The following is a 21,899-nucleotide window of genomic DNA, read 5'->3' as shown; positions in this document are numbered from 1 at the left end:
AATCAGGCTGTCCCACGTGGGGCTCACAGTCTTAATCCCCATTTTACAGTTGAGGTAACTGAGGCACAGAGAAGTTAAGCGGCTTGCCCAAGTTCACACAGCAGACAAGTGCAGAGCAGGGATTATAACCCACATCCTTCGACTCCCACGCCTGTGCTCTTTTCACTAAGCCATGCTGCTTCTCTATGATTTAGTGATGGAAAGACTACGTGGGTTGAATGAGAGAGAGGATTCAAGGATAACGCCAAGGTTATGGGCTTGTGAGACAGGAAGGATGGTGGTGCCATCTACAGTGATGGGAAAGTCAGGGAGAGGACAGCTTTTGAGTGGGAAGATAAGGAATTCTCTTTTGGACATATTAAATTTGAGGTGTCGGGAGAACATCCAAGTAGAGATGTCTTGAAGGAGGGAGGAGATGGGTGACTGGAGAGAGGAAGAGAGATCAGGGCCGGAGATCAGAGATCAGGGCTGATACAAAGTTAATCAGGTTAGACACATGGGGCTCCCAGTCTTAATCCCCGTTTTACAGTTGAGGGAACTGCGGCCCAGAGAAGAGAAGTGACGTGTCCAAGGTCTCACAGGAGACAAGTTGGGGGAGACAGGATTTAGAACCCAACATCCTCTGACTCCCAAGCCCTTGCTCTTGCCACTAGGCCATGCTGCTTCTCATGTTGCTGGTACTAGATCAAAGAAAAATTTCCTGACAAAAAAGGGTGGGAGGTTGCCCGGAGTCCTGCCTGGGCAAAGGCTCTTAAGTGGCCTGATTCTCACTCAGCTTTTGTCTCTTCCTCCCTTGTGCCTAGAGAGGTGGGTGATTTGAAGCCCCAAGCTGTGGGTCAGGCAGGTAGGCTGGCCTGGAGGGAGGAAAGAAATGGTTTGGGACCTCAATGTGTGGGTGAGGTGACCAGCGGTTGGGCAGGGTTTGGTGGGCCAAGTAGTGTGAGTTTGCAGGGGAGTGTGGCTAGCAAGGGGCCAGAGGGGTGTGGGGTCAGGGTGGATGGGCTACGTGGTCAGCAAATGGGCAACAGTGCCGACACCGGGATGAATCGCTGAAGGTGAAGAAGCAGGACCAACTCAAGGAATTTTACTTTCTCCAACTTCCCTGACGGGCCTTTCCAAACTTGGGTCCTGTCTGTGGAGTGAGAAGCGGCATGGCTTAGTGGAAGGAGAACAGGCTTGGGAGTCAGAGGATGTGGGTTCTAATTCCAGCTCTGCCACTTGTCTGCCATGTGACCTTGGGCAAGCTGCTTAACTTCTCTATGCCTCATCTGTAAAATGGGGATTAAGACTGTCAGCCCCTTGTGGGAACTGATTACCTTGTATCAACCCCACTGTTTAGAATAGTGCTTGGCACATGATAAGCGCTTAAGCAATACCATAATAATAATAATAATTATCATTATGTCAGCCCCTCCACCGAAGGCAAGAGAAGAACTGCTTTTCTTGGCCCTGGGCTAAGTCTGGAGCAGCCAGGATGACCCAGGGATCTCGTAACTCTTGAATGTCTGCACTTAACGGTGCTGGGGAGAAAGCTCAGAGCCTGTGGGAGGACTGCCTTCCCTCCACTCTATTTTCCTGAAAAAAACCAGCAGCAGTGGACATGCCGAACAAAAGTTTTATGCTGCCTCCTTAGATTTTTAGAGGGAGGGAGGAAGGGCAGGTGTCTATCTCGCCCCAATTTTATAATATTGATGTATTCATTGTGCTCTTACTCTATGCCCAGCACTATGTTAAGGATTGGGGTAGATACAGATCGGACACCATTCCCGTCAGCCAATATAGAGCTCAGTCTAAGAGCCCATTTTCCAGATGAGGAAACTGATGATAAAAAGGATGTCTAGCTTACCCAAGTCACACAAGAGGCCAGGGTAGAATTGGGATTAGAACTCAGGTCTTCTGCCTCCTTGTCCCATTCTCTTTCCACTAGGCTGCTCTGCCCTGGGTTCCTGTAGCTGATCAGTGGCTAAAGGACCTGTCTTCCCTGCTCTTCCGTCTCAGGAAGCTGTCCCAGCTGGGTCACTCCGAAACACCTCAGTCTAAAGATGAGGGAGTCCTCCTGCATGTTCCTTGTAATTAATTAATTCATTAAATCGAATTCATTGAACACTTATTGTGTGCAGAGCACTGTACTAAACTCTTGGGAGAGTAGAATAGAACAATAAACAGGCACATTCCTTGCCCACAACCAGCTTACAATCTAGAGGGAATCAACCCTCCCCATCCCTGAACTGTTGAGGCTTCGTAAGAAGCAGCGTGACCTAGTAGGTCAGAGGACCTGGGTTCTAATCCCGGCTTCTCCAGTTGCCAGCTGTGCGGGACCTTGGGCGTCAGTTCACTACTCTGTGCCTCAGTTTTCCTGTTCTCCCTCCTACTTGGACTGTGACTGTCCAAGTGACTGTGACATGAGGGACGGGGACTGTGTCCAACCTAATTACCTTATATCTACCGCGACACTAGGAACAATGTTGAGAGATAGTGGGCACTTAACAAATACCAAAAAAAATGCAGCTTATAAGTGAGATTTTCTCACATCTGACTTATGTTTCTGCAGCCAATTAGAAAATAAAAGCCACCCCAAGACTTTGAACTGATCATTTCATCATGTCAGTCCTCTGAGGGTCATTGGAAAGGAGTCAGATGATGAAACGAATGGAATGCATCTGAACTGCGGGCTAGGAAAATGGCTTTTATCTACAATAATGTGCAAAAGGGGGGGGAGGGGGGGGAAATCCCGTGCTCATCCATTCTCTAAGTATTCCAAGATGGTGAGTTCTGGTAATCACCTTCAGCATTGCCAGCAAGATGATTTGAAGTAGACATACCTTACAGCCTCTAGACCGTAAGCTCCTTGTGGGCAGGGAATGTTTCTACCAACTCTATTGCATTATAGTCTCCCAAGTGTTCAGTGCTCTGCACACAGTAAGTGCTCAGTAAGTACCATTCATTGATCGATTAATAGTTTTTGTTGGATAATGGGTCAATTAGTCAAGACATTAAAATTTTCCAATACTTGTCATGAGCTTCCAGGGCGATGGTTTGTGCTAAACTTGATATTTTAATAATAATTATACTAATAATTATGGGGTTTGTTATGGGCCACGTACCGTTCTAAGCCCTGGGATAGATTGAGAAGCAGCGTGGCGTAGTGGATAGAGCATGGGCCTGGGAGTCAGAACACCATGGATTCCTATCCCAACTCTGCCACCTGTCTGCTATGTGACCTTGGGTAAGTCCCTTTAATTCTCTGTGCCTCAGTTACCTCATCTGTAAAACGGGGATGGAGACTGTGAGCCCCATCTGAAACAGGGACTGTGTCCAATCCGATTTGCTTGTATCCACCCCAGTGCTTGGTAGTGCCTGGCACATGGTATGAGCTTAACAAATACCATAATTAATTAATTAATTAATATGAAGTTATCAGTCAGGACACTGTCCTTGACCCGCATGGGGTTCACGGTCTAGGTAGGAGGAAGTAGTATTTAATCCTCATTTTACAGACGGGGAAACTGAGGTGCAGAGAAGTGAAGTGACTTGCCCAAGGTCACCCAGCAAACAAGTGGTGGAGCGGGGATTAGAATCCAGGTCTTCTGATTCCCAGACCCGTGCTCTTTCCACTAGGCCACGCTGCTTGTGAGCACTCACTAACCACTCTTGCTCTGGTGACCACGGCTCCACCGATGGGGTTGACTCCTTATTTCAGGGGCGGGTCCCCAGAAACATCAAATTGTACTTTCCAAGCACTTAGTACAGTGCTCTGCATACAGTAAGTGCTCAATACATAAGACTGAATGAATCAGTCAGTGTCCTGAGGGCAATGGCTCCAGCAGAACAGTCACAAACCTGACCCCGGGGTCGTGTTCCAGTCCCTGAGCCCTGGGCTGGAGAAACTGGAGGTCTCCCAGCCCTATGGGCCAGGATTTGACTCCATGGAAAAGAGTTCAGGATCTCACAGAGTTTAATTCCTGGCTTTGCCTTTTCTAAAGGGGCCAAGAGTAGCGATTTGGGAAAAAATTGCTTGCTGGCTGGCTGAACCACATTGCTATTGGCCTCAGGTTGTCAGTTGGAGCTATAAAGGACAGTGACACAGAAAAGAGGGGGGAGTTTCTCCTCCTCAAAAATCTGGGCCGTTTGGTTCATAGGGGGTGCCCGGTATCAAGGCCCTGAGCTTTCAGACAACTCAGCTCTGGCTTAAGGCCTCTGTGGATGATTTCTCTTCCGACTTCTCGGTTTTCTTCGGCACAGGGAGACGAAGTCTTCACTCTTTTTACACAGGTCCCCGGGCGATACCCGAGGTCTGAAAAATTGCCTACCGTGAGCACCTCCCGGAACTGGGGAACAGGGTACCGTGGGGGAAATTTGCCCCGATTTTCAAAATCACAGATATACTTTCAGGTGTTGACACACTGTATTTTACTAGGCCTTAAAAGATTCTGATTGGATGCCTGGTTCTTGCCTCGGATCTTGAGTGTTCATGTGGTAGCTGAGACACCTGAACCGACAGTTTGAAGAGATATAAAAGACATGCACCGTTAACGAGGTAGTTGGTATATTCGTGCAGTCTTCATTGTAAACTATAAACAGTTTGTTCTAGGGCAGCAAGATCTCTACAGCCTTCTTGGGAAAATCAGGCTGGGAAAATTCGAGTCCTATCTGCAGCAAGAGTGAACACAGATGGTGAATGCAGGACCAAAGGAGCCCTAAGGGAGACCTGGAGTCAGGTCAGCGCTACAGTCTTCCAACCTTTGGTCCGCTGACAGTGAGTCTAAGTTTCTGATTTCCTCCCAGTTTTTCCCCCTATGGTATTTAAGTGCTTACTATATACCAGGCACTGTTCTAAACGCTGAGGAAGATACAAAGTAATCAGGTTGGACACAGTCCCTGTCTCACATGGGGCTCGCCGCCTTAATCCCCATTTTACAGATGAGGTAACTGAGACCCAGAAAAATGAAGTGACTTGCCCTCCATCACACCGCAGAGAAGTGACAGAGCTGGGATTAGAACCCAGGTCCTTCTGCCTCCCGGGCCTGCACTCTGTCCACAAGGCCACGCTGCTTCTACTTGTCACCCCTCCTCTTGAACCTACTGGCCCCCTTCCTTTCCCCCAGGGTAGGACCCTCTCCTTGTCCCACATCAAGTCCCAGCCAGTCTCTCGCTGTAAAACTCCCCCAGTGACATTTCCCTTCCCGATCCGTCGGTTCAAAGGTCGGAAGCTCCTCAGGGTCCGGAGCACTGGGGGTCTAGACCCCGGCTAGCGGTAGCCCCTTCCCGTCAGGTCCCGTTGGTCCTCCCCGGCCGATGAGCTGGAGTGGTCGCTGTAGATCTGGGTCAGGGCCAGGCTCAGGATTTCTTTCTTTTCCTTGTAGAAGCGCAGCTCTTGGCCGGCCTTCCTGGCTTGCTCCAGCTCTCGGAGCGCCAGCTGCAGTTCCTGAGAGAGAATCCCCGGGCTGCTTTGCTCCTTCATGATCCAGTCAAGGGCCATGTGACTTCTCATCCGTCCATCCAGGGAAACCTGCGAATAGTAGGCGATCACTTCCTGTGGCCAAGAAACCAAAGGAGAGAGCAGAGGTCGTGAGGGATGGAGGGACTCTTTCCGCGGGGTCGCCCTCTCCCCCGTCCCCTGCACTCCAGGGGACCCCACAGAGCTGTTTCTCTTATGTTCTGGACCTTTGGCTATCCTCGTTCTATTTCTCAGTCAATCAACCAATCAGTCAGTCATATTTTTGATCACCTACTCTGTGCAGAGCACTGCAGCAAGCATCTGGGAGAGTTCAGGATAACTTTATTAACGAGTACATTCCCTGCGCACAATGAACTTCCCGTCTAAACAAGAAACGCAGATAACAGAAATGGCCTCCTAGTCCTTGAAGAGCTGCGGCTCCATCACTGATTGCAGGATCCAGGAGCAGGAATCCATGAAGAAAGCAGTGTGGCCTAGAGGACAGAACACAGGCTGGCAGGCAGAAGGACCTGGGTTCTAATCCTGGCGCTACCATGTCTGCTGTGTGACCTTGGGCCAGTCACCTAATTTCTCTGTGTTTGTTACCTCATCTGTAAAATGGGGATGGGGATAGTGAGCCCCATGTGGAATATGGAATGTGTCTAACCTGATTAGTTTGTATCTGATAATAATGACAATAATAATAATAATGATTGTGGTAGTCGTTAAGCACTTACTATGTGCCGGGCAACCTACTAAGTGCTGGGGTGGGTACAAGCAAACGGGGTTGGACACAGTCCCTGTCTCGTGTGGGGCTCACAATTTCAACCTCCATTTTGCAGATGAGGCAACTGAGGCACAGAGGAGTGAAGTGACTTGCCACACAGCAGACAACCGGTGGAACCGGGATTAGAACCCATGACCTTCTGATTCCCAGGCCCGTGCTCTATCCACTGCGCCATTTTGCTTCTCATATCCCAGCACCTAATACAATGCCTGGCACATAGTAAGCAATTAACAAATGCCATCAAATAGAAAAAGGTCACTAGCTCTCCTGAGGAAAGCACACTCCTCTTTGGGCGATTCAGGGCTCCTACCAATTGTCCCCCCACCATCCCTCCTATGCGCACCTACTAATCGGTTACTCCTGCTCTTCAGAGAGGTGACGTCGAAGGACAGAGGAAGCCTGCTGGAACTTCACGCTCCTGGCCCCCAAATGGCTATCCATAATCTTACTTGGAGAAGTAACGTGGCCTAGTGGAAAGAGCCTGGATCTGGGAATTAGAGGACCCAGATTCTAATTCCAGTTATACCACTTCCCTGCTGTGTGACCTTGGGTAAGTCACTTCGCTTCACCTAAGTAAAATGGGGATAAAATACCTGTTCTCCCTACCTATGAGCCTGGGATCGTGTCCATTATAGAACTTGGTACAGTGCTTGGCTCAAAGTAAGTGCTTAATGAATTTTACAAATATTATCATTACTTCCGCCTGAGCCTTTATGGTCACGACTCCCCCCCGGAACCGTTTCCTCCTCAGCCTCGGAACCCAACTCTTGAGGTCAGAGGTAGAAGGGGGGCACGTTAATTTAATAATCAAGCAACAGATCCTTTGAGCTTAATTTTAGGACATTTCTGTTCTAAGCCCCCGTGTAGGAGAATAAGACCCATGGCGTTTTCCTGCAGAGGACGGAAGGCAGGTTGAGGTAAAATCCAAGGAACATATGGTCTTTTTGATTTTAGCAAATTAAAAACAAAATTGGAAACATGACCGAAAACACTAGGGTTTCCAAGCCCTTGTATAAATCCAAGCCAAGGCTGATGGTTGACACTCATTTGGGGGTATGGGATAGCACGGGGGAGAGGGGGAGAAAGAGGGAATGTGTGTTTCCGTGCCAGTTTGAAAACAGCCTTTTGGAGCAAATAGCACAGCAATCTTTTGAGGTTATGGCTGGGGCAGGACAAGATCTTAAACCATCTGGTAGCTAGGACTGATAGAGACGGAAAGCAGCGTGGCCTAGTGGATAAAGCATCTGCCTGAGAGCCAGAAGACTTGGGTTCTAATTCCGGCTCTGCTGTGTGACGTTGGACAAGTCACTTGACTTCTCTGAGCCTCAGTTTCCTCGACTCCAAAACTACCCCATGTAGGACAGGGACTGTATGGGGTCCGATGAACTTGTAATAATAATAATCTTGGGGTATTTGTTAAGTGCTCACTATGTGCTAAGTACTGTTCTAAGCACTGGGGTAGATACAAGGAAATCAGGTTGCCCCACGTGGGGCTCACAGTCTTAATCCCCATTTTACAGATGAGGGAACTGAGGCACAGAGAAGTTAAGTGACTTGCCCAAGGTCACACAGCTGACAGGGAGCCGGAATTAGAATCCATTACCTCTGACTCTCAAGCCCGGGCTCTTACCATTAAGCCATTCTGCTTCTCTACCCCAGCTCTTAGAACAGTGCTTTGCTACATAGTAAGTGCTTAACAAATACCAGATATATAGTAATATCTGTGCCTGCTTGCCTTTTCATGGGTCTGAAAGTCAGAGGACCTGGGTTCTAATTCTGGCTCTGCTGTGTGACCTTGGGCTAGTCATTTGACTCCTCTGGACCGCAGTTTCCTCAACTGCAAAACTACTTAGATTGGGAGGCCCATGTGGGGCAGGGACTGTACTGGGCCTGATTAACTTGTATCTACCCCAGTGCTTAGAACAGTGTTTTGGCACATAGTAAGTGCTTTATAAATGCCAGATATATGGTAATTTCTTCTGTGCCTGCTTGCCTTTTCAATGGCAGCTTCGTGGTCAGCCTGTCTGGAGTGAGCCACAGGAGTCCAGGTGAGTGAGAGGAGGAGATTTGGCTTTTTTGGAGGACCAAGGGGCCCTCCCACCTCTGCCCATACACACTTGTACAATATGTGTTTTGGCTCGAAAGCTACTGGGGAGCTTGAGAGCTACTGGGGAGCTTGAGAAATGCTACCCACCATGTGAGGATTGGATTTGACCAGGTGCCATGTCTGGGTAAAGTAGTTTCATTCAATCATGTTAATGTGTGCAGAGCACTATACTAAGCACTTGGGAAGTACAATTCAGCAACAGATAGAGGCAATCCCTGCCCACCTGTAGGTGCAGTGAGGGGACTGGTGAATTTTACAGAGCAAGAGGCTGTTCCTTGGTAAGGGGACATGATCCCCATGCATAGACAGCAGGAAGTTGGGGAAACTGGGAGGAGAGGAAGGTTCTGACGTGGGGCCGCCGAAACTTCCATCTCCCTACTGAGTTCCCTGGACAAATGGTGTCTTCCAGGGGCACTGGCCTGCTCCAGCTCCAAGAGAAAGTCAGACTGCCTTGCCCCTGCCCCCGCCCCCATCCTGCCAGGACCCCTCACCTGCCGGGAGCACTTGGTTTCCCTCAGTGCTTTCAGGCTTCCGTTCCAGTGCAGCAGCTGGAAGACGATCATCAGCTCCTACAGAACAAAAACATCCATTACTGACGAGCTGGGGACAAGCCACACACCCTCTGATGCTTCATTCTGTGATTGGCTGGGCCCGAGGAGCCACTTCTTTCTCCCTGGGCTCTCAGACTGTACCACTGAGGTGATAAAGTGAACCTCTCTTGTCTTATGCTGTCGAGTCATCTCTGACCCATCGAGACGCCATGGACATATCTCTCCCAGAACGGCCACCTCCATCTGCAAATCGTTCCGGTAGTGGATCCATAGAGTTTTCTTGGGAAAAATCCAGAAGTGGCTTACCATTGCCTCCTTCTGCGCAGTAAACCTGAGTCTCCACCCTCGACTCTCTACTGTGCTGCTGCTGCCGCCCGGCCCAGGTGAGTTTTGACTTGTAGCAGATTGCCTTTTGCTCACTAGTCACTGCCGTAGTTAGAAATGGCATAGATATGTCTCTGCTTGACTCCTTCCTGTAGTCAAGATTGGTAGAGTACTGGAAACTCTCCAGGTGTGACCCTGAGAGGGGAGGCGAACCCCTCAGAATTTATCAAATAGCCACTCAATCGATCGGTGCTATTTACTGAGCACTTATTGTGAGCAGAGGGCTGAACGACGTGCTTGGGAGAGTTCAATAGAGTCAGTAGAACACCACTCCCCCCATCTTCAGAACCCTATTAAAATCCTATTTCCTCCAAGAGGCCTTCCCTGACTAAGCCCTCACTTCACTTCAAACTGTTCCACGGATTAGGGAAGGGCAGGTTTATAAGGGAGTTGGGTTTGAAGAGGCCAGAACTGAGAGTATGGATTTGTTGTATTTTGAGAGGGGCCATTGGGAAGGAAGAGAAAATAGCATGTGATAAATGGAGGTGAGGGGGTCAAGAGATTAGAGGTCACTGCAAGAGGACAGAGAGGTGGTGTTTGGGAAAGACAGCAGATGAGAAGGTTGTGGTTGGAGAATAGGATTTCAGACGTCGTGAGGTCGGAGATTGTACGGTGACCAGAGGTGGTGAAATCGAACTTGTGTCCAACTTGGACAGTGGGTGAGGTGGGGTGAAGGAAGGAAGTCGGCAGAGTTGAGGAGTGAGAGGGATGTGGTGGATGGTTGGTCGTCAGGAACATCCAAGTTCCCGAGGATCAATGTAAGGATGAGGAAGGTGAGCAGGTAATAGGAATTGCTCAGAATTGGAGGTGGAGCTTTGGAAGGGGAAGGGGGAAGATGACAGACAACGGTGACAAGTCGGTCAGCCGGTCAATTGTATTTTTTGAGTGTTTACTGTGTTCAGAGTACTCTACTAAGTGCTTAGGAGAGTACACTATAACAATATAACAGATATATTCCGTGCCGGCAACGTGCTTAGAGTCTTGAGGGAAGAGATGGATGTCATAGGTACAAAGGAAGAGAAAGAGAGGTATGGGATAAATCAGTGGTATTCGCTGAGTGCTTTCCGTTTTCAGAGTGCTGTACTAAGTGCTTGGCAGAGTACATTACAATACAGTGGGATGGTGAAAAAGTGGAACTGGAGGCAAGAAGCAGGCCAACTCCTCCCTCTTTTCCAGTGAATCTTGAAAAGTGGGAGAAGATGAGCACCCCCTTGGGAGAGAGTGGAGGGGCAGACCATGTCATCTGGGGTCAGCAGTGATTAGCTGAGGTACAAAATAATTCTTTGCCAGCTTCTAGCTCCGGCTTGCCAGTGGGAAATTTTGCGTTTTTGTGTTTGGCTTCCCTGATGAAGACCCATACACACTCCAGTTTTCATCAGATTTTTCATTCATCTTATTTACTGAGCACTTACTGGGTGCAGAGCATTGTACTAAGCGCTTGGGAAAGTACAATGTAACAAAAAACAGACACAATCCGATCAGCCTGTAGTACCTGCTAATTCACTGAAGAAGTTTAACAATCATATGTGTGTCTTGAATGAGGTTCTCTATCAGTCAGTGAGTGCCAGGGCTTTGCACAGAGCAACTGTCCACTGTGTCCAACCTGATTAACTTGTATCTCCCCCAGTGCTTAGAACAGTGCTTAGTACATAAAAAGCACTGAACAAGTACCATAACTATTATTTTTATTACTATACTCTTCCAAGCACTTCATACAGTGCTATGAACAAAGTAAGCGCTCAATAAATACCACCAAGTCGATTGAAGAGCCTGCCAGCCTGGCATTCCTTCAAACATCCCCAGTCTTCTTTCTCATCATTTCCCCTGCAAACGGGAATCTTCTTTACCCATCACCCTCCCCTGAACCTTTGCAGCGAGTGTCACGTTGCACTCCCAGGACTTCAAGGTGGATTTTCCTGGAATCCCCAAAGCAGCCAGGAAACACTGGCCTTGTCTGCATATGTACACGGTCCCTACTTAGCTACGATTAAACATCTCTGACCTGTTCTTCTGGGAATCGCATTGTTCTGACCCAGAGACAGAGCAGGCTTCTTCCCATCCCGGGTAAACCCAGCCTGACACGGCTCACCCGGGCTGCTCAAGAATGCGCTTTGTTCCCGGCCTGCTAACTGAAATCCGATGGAGAGGAAGAGGAGGTGCTCGATTGGATTTCCCTCTTTGTTCCAGGAGAAATCTCTGCTTTCCCCCTTCCTCCCCCTGCATCTGGTTCTGAGAACTTCTAAAGCATTTGTTCAATTTGACTCTTATTACGATGTAACACATAATGACAGAACATAGAAAAGATCCAGTCCCCGCTTGGGGGATGAAAGCATTTAGGAGAAAAGAGTCAGCCCTTTCTCCACAGCGCTGGAAGGCAACTGTGAAGGACCATTTAAATGCAGCCCGCTGCCTTTGGAGAACTATAGCGTAGTCAACCCAGGCAGATGGATGTTTGCTTTCAGAATGCTTCCTGATGGCTCTGTGGACAGTTCCCAACTCAACCAGCTCAGCTCTTCTGGGTGTGCATAGTTTTTAGTGGATGTGATGCTTTTTCCAGTGAGTCCTTGCCACTGATCGGAGCAGGACAACAGAGAGAAGACGCGTACCTACCCCCACATCCCTTTTCTCCTTTGGGGCAGACTAAGTCCTCGCTGGACCAATGTGGGGAGCGGAGACTTCTTTTTTCCCCCTTTAAGCTTCTGTGGGCAAGGAATGTGTCTACCAATTCTGTTGAATTGTACTCTCCCAAGCACTTATGAACACAAAAAGCGCTCAATAAATATGACTGACTGACTGGAAAGTTTTCCTCCAGCAGCCTCCCTTATGGGCCAGACTTAATAGCAAGGGGCCAGATAGGATAACAGTGGAAGCGGAGTTCTGGAAAGTAGTCAATCTCTGAGCATGAGAACTCTGCTGAATTTAACACAGCTATGCTGCTTATTGATGGAAATATAACAATACATTGTTACATTGTCCTCTCTTGAGTGCTTACTTTAGTGCTCCGTACACAGTAAGCACTTAATAAATGCCACTTACTAATTCCTTATCTCCACGTGAAGAGACTGCATGACAGCAGTCGCCCAAACGGCTGCCGAATGGAGAGCTGAAATTGGAAACCCTAAAGCAAGGAGGATAGAAGGAACGTACTAAGGAAATGGTAAAACAAATCTTGGGGCAATGCTGCTCTCCTGATGTTGTTGTACTCCTGATGCCCTGAGCAGAAGCTCTGTGAGGAAGATAGAAGAGAAAAGTAGCAGCAGCAGATGGATGGGACCATAGATTCTAAATGAGTCTTTTCAGCACATGCAGAGGTGGATTTCACCATGAGTTTGACTTCTTCAAACCCAAAGTAGTAGTAAGTCATCGTGTAAGTGCTGCCTATGTGCAGAGGACAACTGTGTATATCTACACCTATATTTGGAGTTTTCCTGCCACACTAAGCTCCAAATAACACAGCACGTCACTCGTGTGTATATGTGTAATTTGGCAGAGAATGTCTGTTGCTGTATTGTACTTTCCCAAGTGCTTAACACAGTGCTTTGCACACACTAGGCGTTCAATTAATACGATTGAATAAATGAATTTGTGTTATTGCCAGTCTCCCCGCTAGACGGTAAATTTGTCGTGGGCAGGGAATGTATCTACCAACACTGTTTTATTGTCCTCTCCCAAGTGCTTAGTTCAGTGCTCTGCACCCAGTTAGCACTCAATAAATATGACAGATTGACTGATAGAGACATCTTGGGGTACAACTGTGATGCCAAGAGGGAAGGGACTTTTCCAATCTCACTGCTAACTTTTCAGCCACGGTCTACCTGACTGCAAGCAGATTCATTTATTCAACTGTTTTTATTGAGCACTTTGTGTGCAAAGCCCTGTATGAGACTCCATAATCAATCTATGGTATTTGAGTGCTTACTATGTGCAAATCACTGGGCTAAGCACTTGGGAGAGAATGATACAATCGGTCTCAGCTGGGAAGCTCCGTTTGACCCAATTCAGCACGGAACAGCTGAAGCGATAGCATTAAATTCAAATGGGAGTGGATTCCTCAAATAGGAAAAAAACCTACGGAAGGCCGGTACCTGAAATTCCAGCATCGTTTTTCCCATGTTGGACTCCAGCATGTAGTGATAGGCGCCGATGCTGGTGCTGGGATCATCGGCGTCTTTCAAAGAACCCTTGACAAAAGAAGGCCCAAGAATAAAATGTCATTATTCACCTTTCTTCCCATTTTGCAGATACTTGCCAATAGTCTTAAATTGTCCATCCAGGAATTTTCCTCCTCAGGGCCCAGGCAACGAGTCCGCCCAAGAAATGCATCCCAGAGATGGACCCGCTACCATCTGTCCCCACTCTAGGTTGTCAGTTTTTTATGGGTAGGGAACGTGTCGCTAGCTATGTTGTATTGTACTCTCCCAAGTGCTTAGTACAGTAATAGACTCTATTTATCGCCATCGTTCTCGTCTGTCCGTCTCCCCCGATTAGACCGTAAGCCCGTCAAACGGCAGGGACTGTCTCTATCTGTTGCCGACTTGTTCATCCCAAGCGCTTAGTACAGTGCTCTGCACATAGTAAGCGCTCAATAAATACTATTGAATGAATGAATGAATAAACGTTCAGTAAATACCAATCTCTGTGTGACCCTGGGAAAGTTGCTTTAACTCTCTGGGTTTCAGAGGAGAGAGGTCTCCTGATTTAGTGGCATCTGGCTTTGAATCCAAATAGAAACAGGTTTCATCGTAGATGATGATTGAATTAAAAAGTAGAACTGGTTCTGAAAGGTGTAGAATTTTCTTCTCTAAGATTGCCATCTCATCTTTACAGACCAGCAACTGCCATCGCTTTTTTTTAAAACGGCAGTTCTGCCTGTTTATATGGTATTTATTGAGCACTTTGTGTGCCAGGCACTGTACTAAGCACTGGGGTAGTTACAAGCTAATCAGGCTGGACACCGTCCATGTCCTACATGGTTCTCACAGTCTTAATCCCCATGTGTCTACCAGTTCTGTTATATGGTACTCTTCCAAGCTCTGCGCACCATAAGCCCTCAATAAATATGATTTATTATTTGATTGACTTTACAAGGTCACCAGAAGGCAAGTGGTGGAGCCGGGATGAGAACCCGAGTCCTTCTGACTCCCAGACCCATGTTCTATCCACTAGGCAACACTGCTTCTTAGTCTTGAGTTCCGTCCTGTGATCCTGCAGCTGAGGATCCTGCATGCAGAGGCCCATGAGTTTTTCCTAATCCAGAGCAGAGGTCTGAAAAGAGAGTCCAACAGGCACGCTTTCCCTCCCACAGAATGATCTCCCCCTCCCTTTCAATCGGTCAATTAATGGTACTTATTCAGTGCTTACTGTGTGCAGAGCACTGTACTAACACTTGGAGAGTACAATATAACAACATATTGTTATATTTCCATCAACATATTTTCATCAGAGAGCTCCTGCCGAAGCTAGGAGGTGGGGAGGAAACTGAGTCTTGAGGAAAGAGTGTGGGACTAGGAGGTAGCAAAATTTAATCCCTATTCTGCTGTTCGCCTTCTAGGTGACCTGGATAAACCAATTAACTGTTTGGCGCCTCAGTTTCCTCATCTGAAAAATGGGAATAAATACCTACTCTCCTGAGCACAAGTCTTTGAAATCTGAGTGAGACAGGGATTGGGTCTGCTCTGATTATTTCAAATGCGTGGCTCAGTGGAAAGAGCACGGGCTTTGGAGTCAGAGGTCACGGGTTCGAATCCCAGCTCAGCCACTTGTCAGCTGTGTGACTCTGGGCAAGTCACTTCACTTCTCGGTGCCTCAGTTACCTCATCTGTAAAATGGGGATTAAGACTGTGAGCCCCACGTGGGACAACGTGATTCCCCTGTGTCTACCCCAGCGCTTAGAACAGTGCTCTGCACATAGTAAGCGCTTAACAAATACCAACATTATTAACGTTATTATTATTTTTTTTTAGATCGTATTTGTTAAGTGCTTGTCTGCTGTTTGACCTTTGGTAGGTCACTTCACTTGTCTGTGCCTCAGTTACCTCATCTGTAAAATGGGGATTGAGACGGTGAGCCCCATATGGGATAGGGACTGTGTCCAATCCGATTCACTTGTATGTACCCCACTGCTTAGTGCAGTACTTGGCACATAGTAAGCGCTTAAGAAATATCATTATTATTATTACTGTTATTACCATGTGCCAGGCACTGTACTAAGCACCGGAGTAGGTGAGTGTTAATCAGGTTGGACACCATCCATTTCCCAAGTGGTGCTCATGTTTTCATCCCCATTTTACAGATGAGGAACCTGAGGGAAAGAGAAATGAAGTGACTTGTCCAAGGTCACACAGCAGACAAGGGGTAGCATGGGGATTAGAACCCAGCTTCTCTGAATCCCAGTTCCATGCTCTTTTCACTAACCCCGCTGGTTCTCACAGTCGATCAGTGACTCCATCAATCAATGGTATTTATTAAACACTTTCTTGCTGCACTGAAGTAAGGACTTGGGAGAGTCCAGTGTGGTGAGTAGACACAATATAAGCACTTAATAAATAACATCATGATAAAGGATTTCCAAAACACCCTAATGTTTCCATCCACAAAGCATGGGGAATGCAGAGTGTAAATCTTTTTTACATCAGAACGATTAAAAAACTAGATGGGTGGGTCAAAGGAAAAATCTGCATCTTCTTGGAAACTCATTGAGAAAAATAAAACGTCAGCCCTGGAAAGGCACATGGTTTCACCAGCTCTAATTAAAACCAGCTTCTTTAAAGCCAAGCTGGAGCTGGTGATCACACTTCTTCCAAAAGGTGGGTAGACTAAACTCCTTATGGGCAGGGAACGTGTCCACCAACTCTCTTGTACTGTACTCTCCCAAGTACACAGGGCTCGGCATACGGTAAGTGCTCATTGAATACCACCGAACAAATGGCAGTTTTCTAGGACAGAACAGAATCACCAACTTCAGAGACCAGCAGTTTTATGGGTTTTGAAGGCCAAAACATTAGCACACTTCTGTTGAAGTGTTTATGCCGGCTTTTAACCATCCCCTAGGAAATCCATCCATAGGTCTGCAAAGCTTATCCCCCCGCGACTTGAAAATTTCCATAAAACAGGATCAATGGCCTTTACTGTGAACCCCCTGGCAAATCCCACACCTAAATAAATCAGGCTCCGGTTTTCTTAACTTCGGCCCCTCAAAGGTACAGGAGATTCTGGGCTCCGAAATAAAGCCCTCCTTTCATCCCCAGACCAGATATAGACCAGGTCTCCCTCTCCCTCCCCTTTCCCCTCATCCCAGCCTGTCAGAGACAGGAGAACTTGATGGAGAGGGTGAGATTCCGTTCCCTGGGAGTAAAGGGGTGACGGTTAGGGTCTCTTTCATACCATTACCTTGCCTGTTATCGGCAGCTTCTCCTACCATGACAAAATCATTTCAGCTGGAGGGTCTGAGGTCAGAGGCATGGGGCAGGCCGATATTTTAGAGTCAGGGATTTTCTGTGCTCACAGCCTGACTATGCTAGTGACTAGGAGAGATTTTTCAAGCTATGAGAAGCAGCATGGCTTAGTGGACAGAGCACCGGCCTGGGAGTCCGAAGAACCTGGGTTCTAAACGCAGCTCCTCTGCTGGTCTGCTATGCCACCTTGGGCAAGTCACCTACCTTCTCCCTACGCAGTTACCTCATCTGTAAAATGGGGATTAAGACTGGGAACCCCACTTGGGATATGGACTGCATCCAACCTGATTACCTTGTAGCTACCCCCGCCTTTAGTACAGTGTCTGCCGCAGAGTAAACGCTTAACAAATAGCATTAAAAAATTGTGGAAATATCGAGTCAGGTCTCTCCTGCTAAGGAATGAGTTAAATGGATACCATTTTTGCTTGGACACCAAGCACGAACATCAAGCTCATCATGACAGAAACCAAAGTCCTTTTTTTGAAGCCCAAGTCAGCCATTCATTCAATCATTTATTGAGCGCTTACTGCGTGCAGAGTTCTCATCTTTCCCCTCAAACCTACTGTCCCCCTGCCTCAGTCAACAATGTCCTCAGCCTTCCCGTGCAATCTTGCTGTCATCCTCTATTCTCTGCTGTCCTTCTACGCTCCACTAGGCGCCAAGCACTGCACTAAGCACTGGGGTCGATACGAGATCATCAGATCCCACATGGAGCTCACGGTCTAAGTTTGAGGGAGAACAGGTATTAAATCCCCATTTGCAGATGAGGGAGCCGAAGCCCAGAGGAGTTAGGTGACTTGCCCAAGTCAAGTGAGAAGCAGCATGGAGTAGTGAATAGAGCACGAGCTTGGGAGTCAGAAGGTCACGGGTTCTAATCCCGGTTCCGCCACGTGTCATCTGTGTGGCCTTGGGCAAGTCACTTCACTTCTCTGTGCCTCCCTTACCTCATCTGTAAAATGGGGATTGAGACCGTGAGCCCCACGGGGCATATGGACTGTGTCCAACCCGATTTGCTTGAATCCACCCCAGTGCTTAGTACAGTGCCCAGCACATAGTAAGCACTTAACAAATACCACAATTTTTATCATTAAGTGGCAGAGCTGGCATTAGAACGCAGGGGCTCTCTTACCAGTTTGTTCTGCACATTCCCCAGATCTGGGGCTCCCTCTCCACTCAGTTCATCTTCAGTACGTCTCCCTCATTTATTTATTTGTATTCACAAGTCACCGCCTCTAGACCGTGAGCTTGTTGTGGGCAAGGAACGTGCTCACCCACTTTGTTATATTATACTCTCCCAAGCGCTTAGTACAGCATTCCACACACGGTAAGCGCTCAATCAATACAGTTGAATGATTGATTGATCTTCAAGAATCAGTCGCCCCCCCCCTCACCCCGCCCATCTCTCCTCTTCTCAAACCCTCCGCTGATTCCCCGGGTCTCTTTATATCAAACCAAAACTCCTCCCGATCAGTGACAAGGCTCTGCACCTTGCCTATCTGCTCTCTTCTCCCTCTATTCCCCAACTCGCCGTCCTCCCAAACCAAACTTCCTGAGGGACCTAACTCTCCACTCTCCTTCTTTGCACGGTTCCCCTAGCTTGGAATTCTCTCCCTCTCTACATCAGGTAGATCACCAGCGCGGACCCCATTCCAATCCCCTCCGTCTTCCAACAAACTTTCCCTGTTCGGTCTCCCCGCACCCTGAGATCTTGTCATCCCTTCAGTCAATTCAAACACTTACGAACTTATGTAAATAATGATGGTATTTAAGTGCTTACCATATGCCAAGCACCATTCTAAGCACTGGGCTAGGTACAAATTAATCAAGTAGGACACGGTCCCTGTCTCCATGGGGTTCACTCTCTTAATCCCCATTTTACAGATGAGGAAACAGCCATAGAGAAGTGAAGCGACTTGCCCAAGGTCACACAGAGGCGACAGGTGGCGGAGCCGGGATGAAAGGCGTGACCTTCTGACTGCCAGCCCCGTGCTCTATCCACAACACCACGCTGCTTCTCCGGTACCATTAACCGACTGAGCGGCTGAACGTTCTCTACCGTTCTGGCAACGATCCCTCCGCCCAGGAGCCAGGCGGGACACTCACGCTGGTGGAGGCCACAGCTTCGTGTACGCTCTCCACGATGAACTCTTTTGTGATCCTGCGGGAGGGCAGCTCGTTGAAGAGAGAGTTGATCAGAGCCACTTTCGCTGCATCTCTCCTGGCCTCTGCTCTGCTCAGGCAGCACTGCGAGGGAAAGAGGGGAAAAGAAAAATGGGAAAGGAGGCGTCTCCGGAGAACTATTTCCCGCCGCTCCCGAGCGGGACAGTCCGGTCTAGGCCGAAGGTGAACCTCGATCAATGAATAAGTCAATCAGTGCATTTGTTGAGTGCTTACTATGTACAGAGTACTGTATTAAGGGCTTGGGAGAGCACAATATGACAGAATTAAAGATACGTTCCCTGCCCATAGAGAACTTACAGTTTAGAGGGAGAGACAGACAGCGATAAAAATAATTTATAATGTATAATTTCAAGATACATATGTAAGTGCTGTGGGGCTAGGGGTGGGGCGAATATCAAATGTCCAAAGGTCACAGATCCAAGTGCATAGATGACACGGGAGGGAAAGCGAGCCAGGGAAAAGAAGGCTTAAATCAGGGAAGTCTTCTTGGAGGAGGTGTGACCTTAACGATAGTAAAAATAATAATTGTGGAATCTGTTAAGGAGTTGCTATGTGCCAGGCATTGTACTAAGGTGGATACGAGCTAATCGGATTGGACACAGTCCTTGTTCTATATGGGGCTCACAAGTCTTAATCCCCTTTTTACAGATGAGGTAGCTCAGGCACAGAGAAGTGAAATGACTTGCCTGTGGTCCCGACTAACGGCAGAGGCAGGATCAGAACCCAGGTCCTTCTGACTCCCAGGCCCATGCTCTAGCCCCTAGGCCATGCTGCTGCTCAATGATGCTTTGAAGGTGGTCTAGTTCCTACTGGACAGGTTAACCCGTGGGCCCGCACTCTCGCTCTTTAAGATTGATCTTTTGAGTTGCTGCTTCCCAAGGACCACCTCTTTATTCCCCCAAACGCTTGGCACAGTGTTATGCACATGCGAAGCGCCAATAAGGAACATTGACAGACTGAGTGATTAAATACTTACTACGTTCTAAGAGAAGCAGCATGGTCTAGTGGAAAGACTATGGGCCTGGGAGTTAGGGGACCTGGATTCTAATTCCAGCTCTACCACTCCTCTGCTGTGTGACCTCGGGCAAGTCACTTCACTTCTCCGTGCCTCAATTACCTCATCTGTAATATGATGATTAAGGATGTGAGCCCTATGTGGGACAGGGACTGTGTCCAATATGATTATCTGATTTCTACCCTCGCACTAAATATAGTGCTTGGCACATAGTGAGCACTTAAATGCAACCAAAAAAATTTAAAGAAAGCACTGGGGAAGGTACAACGCAAATCAGATCATATTCCACTTGTCAGCTGTGTGACTTTGGACAAGTCACTTACCTTCCCTGTGCTTCAGTTCCCTCATCTGTAAAATGGGGATTAAGACTGTGAGCCTCACGTGGGACAATCTGATGACCCTGTATCTACCCCAGCGCTTAGAACAGTGCTCTAGTAAGCGCTTAACGAATACCAACATTGTTATTATATTCCCTGTCTCACCTGGGGCTCACAGCTTAAAATGTGGGGAGAGAGAAAACAGGTGTTTAATCTCCATTCATTCATGTAGTCGTATTTATTGAGGACTTACTACTTGCAAAGCACTGTACGAAGCGCTTGGGGGAGTACCGCGCACACAGGAAGCACTCAATAAATAAGATTGATTGAATGATTGTAACAATAAACAGACACATCCCCTGACCACAGCAGGGCTTACAGTCTAGAGAGATGAGGAAAGTGAGGCCCAGAGAAGTTAAGTGACTTGCCCAAGGTCACAGGGCAGGAAGGGAGCAGAGTCGGGATTAGAATCCAGGTCCCGCTGACTGCTGGTCCCGTGCTCTTGCCGCTAGGCCTGGCTGATTTTCCAGCCTGTTCATTTCCCATCCATCTGGACCCAGGGGCCCATGTTGGATTCCTTTGTCATCTTAGACCCTGTAATAAGCCATAGCAAGGCTCATCTGCAAGGAAGTGCCGCTCAGAAAAACAAAACGGGGGGAAACGAGGTTGGGGAAAAATGGCCAATCTTCCTGGGGTAACACAGAATGAGAGCCACATTTGCCTTATCTGCTCTGAGAAGGCTATTTAAAAAGCCTCCTTTCCTGCTTGAAAAAACAGTGGGCCTGGGAGTCAGAGGACCCGGGTTCTAATCCCGGCTAGCTGCGTGGGCTTGGGCAGCAGCACGGCATAGTGGATAGAGCATGGGACTGGGAGTCAGGTCATGGAATAATTCCAGCTCCGCCACTTGTCTGCTGTGTGATCTTGGGCAACCCACTTCACTTCTCTGTCTCAGTTACCTCATCTGTAAAATGGGGATTGAGACTGTGAGCCCCACATGGGACAGGACCATGTCCAATCCGATTTGCTTGTATCCAACCCACGCAGTGCTTAGAACAATGCCTGGCACATAGTAAGCGCTCAACAAATACCATAATAATGAGAAGGGTAATTCTCTGTGCCTCAGTTTTCTCAACTGTAAAATGGGGATTCAATACCCGTTCTTCCTCCCACTTAAGACCTTGAGCCCCATGTGGATCAGGGACTGTGTCCGACCTACTTGACTTGTACCTACCCCGGGGCTGAGAATGGTGTTTGACACATAGTAAGCGCTTAACAAGTACCAGCAAACCAGCAAATAAGCTACGATTGGAGTGCTGAGTTTGGGTTCTGACTCTGAAAACCTGCGCTGGATCTCGGTGCCACGTGGCCTGGGAGATCACAGGCAGCTCTGGCTGCGAGCGTCGGCTTAGCCATTTCTGCAGCCTGCAAATGCCAGAAGAGAACAATGTGAACAAAACCCACACCAGCAGCAAACACCCTGCAGATGGTAAGACTGAGTCATAAAGTAAACCCCCAAAGAGTTGAAATTTCAATTGGATTTTTACCCAGATCTAGGCATGGTAATAATAAAACATGATCATTCTCCCCCAGATTCCGTATTTTTGAATTTTATTTTTCTGGTATTCGTTAAGTGCCTTCGATGTGCCGGGCACTGTTCTAAGTGCTG

General features: G+C 47.9%; 1 protein-coding gene across 1 annotated transcript in view; it reads right to left on the bottom strand.

Moving 5' to 3' along the window:
* Positions 1–5,014: 5,014 nt before the first annotated feature.
* The window catches only part of LIX1 (limb and CNS expressed 1), a 53,503-nt gene continuing 36,618 nt past the window's right edge, over positions 5,015–21,899 (bottom strand). The window contains exons 3-6 of the mRNA XM_001512498.3: positions 18,824–18,964; positions 13,352–13,447; positions 8,823–8,900; positions 5,015–5,533 (exon numbers count right to left, since the gene is read on the bottom strand). Of these exons, the coding sequence (XP_001512548.1) occupies positions 5,249–5,533; positions 8,823–8,900; positions 13,352–13,447; positions 18,824–18,964 (600 nt within the window). The 3' untranslated portion in view covers positions 5,015–5,248. The remainder of the gene's footprint in view (positions 5,534–8,822; positions 8,901–13,351; positions 13,448–18,823; positions 18,965–21,899) is intronic.

The sequence above is a fragment of the Ornithorhynchus anatinus genome, chromosome 1, assembly GCF_004115215.2.
Source record: "Ornithorhynchus anatinus isolate Pmale09 chromosome 1, mOrnAna1.pri.v4, whole genome shotgun sequence".
In the NCBI taxonomy this organism is placed as follows: domain Eukaryota; kingdom Metazoa; phylum Chordata; class Mammalia; order Monotremata; family Ornithorhynchidae; genus Ornithorhynchus; species Ornithorhynchus anatinus.
The sequence above is the reverse complement of the archived record's forward strand: the minus strand, read 5'-3'. Positions and strand labels throughout refer to the sequence as shown.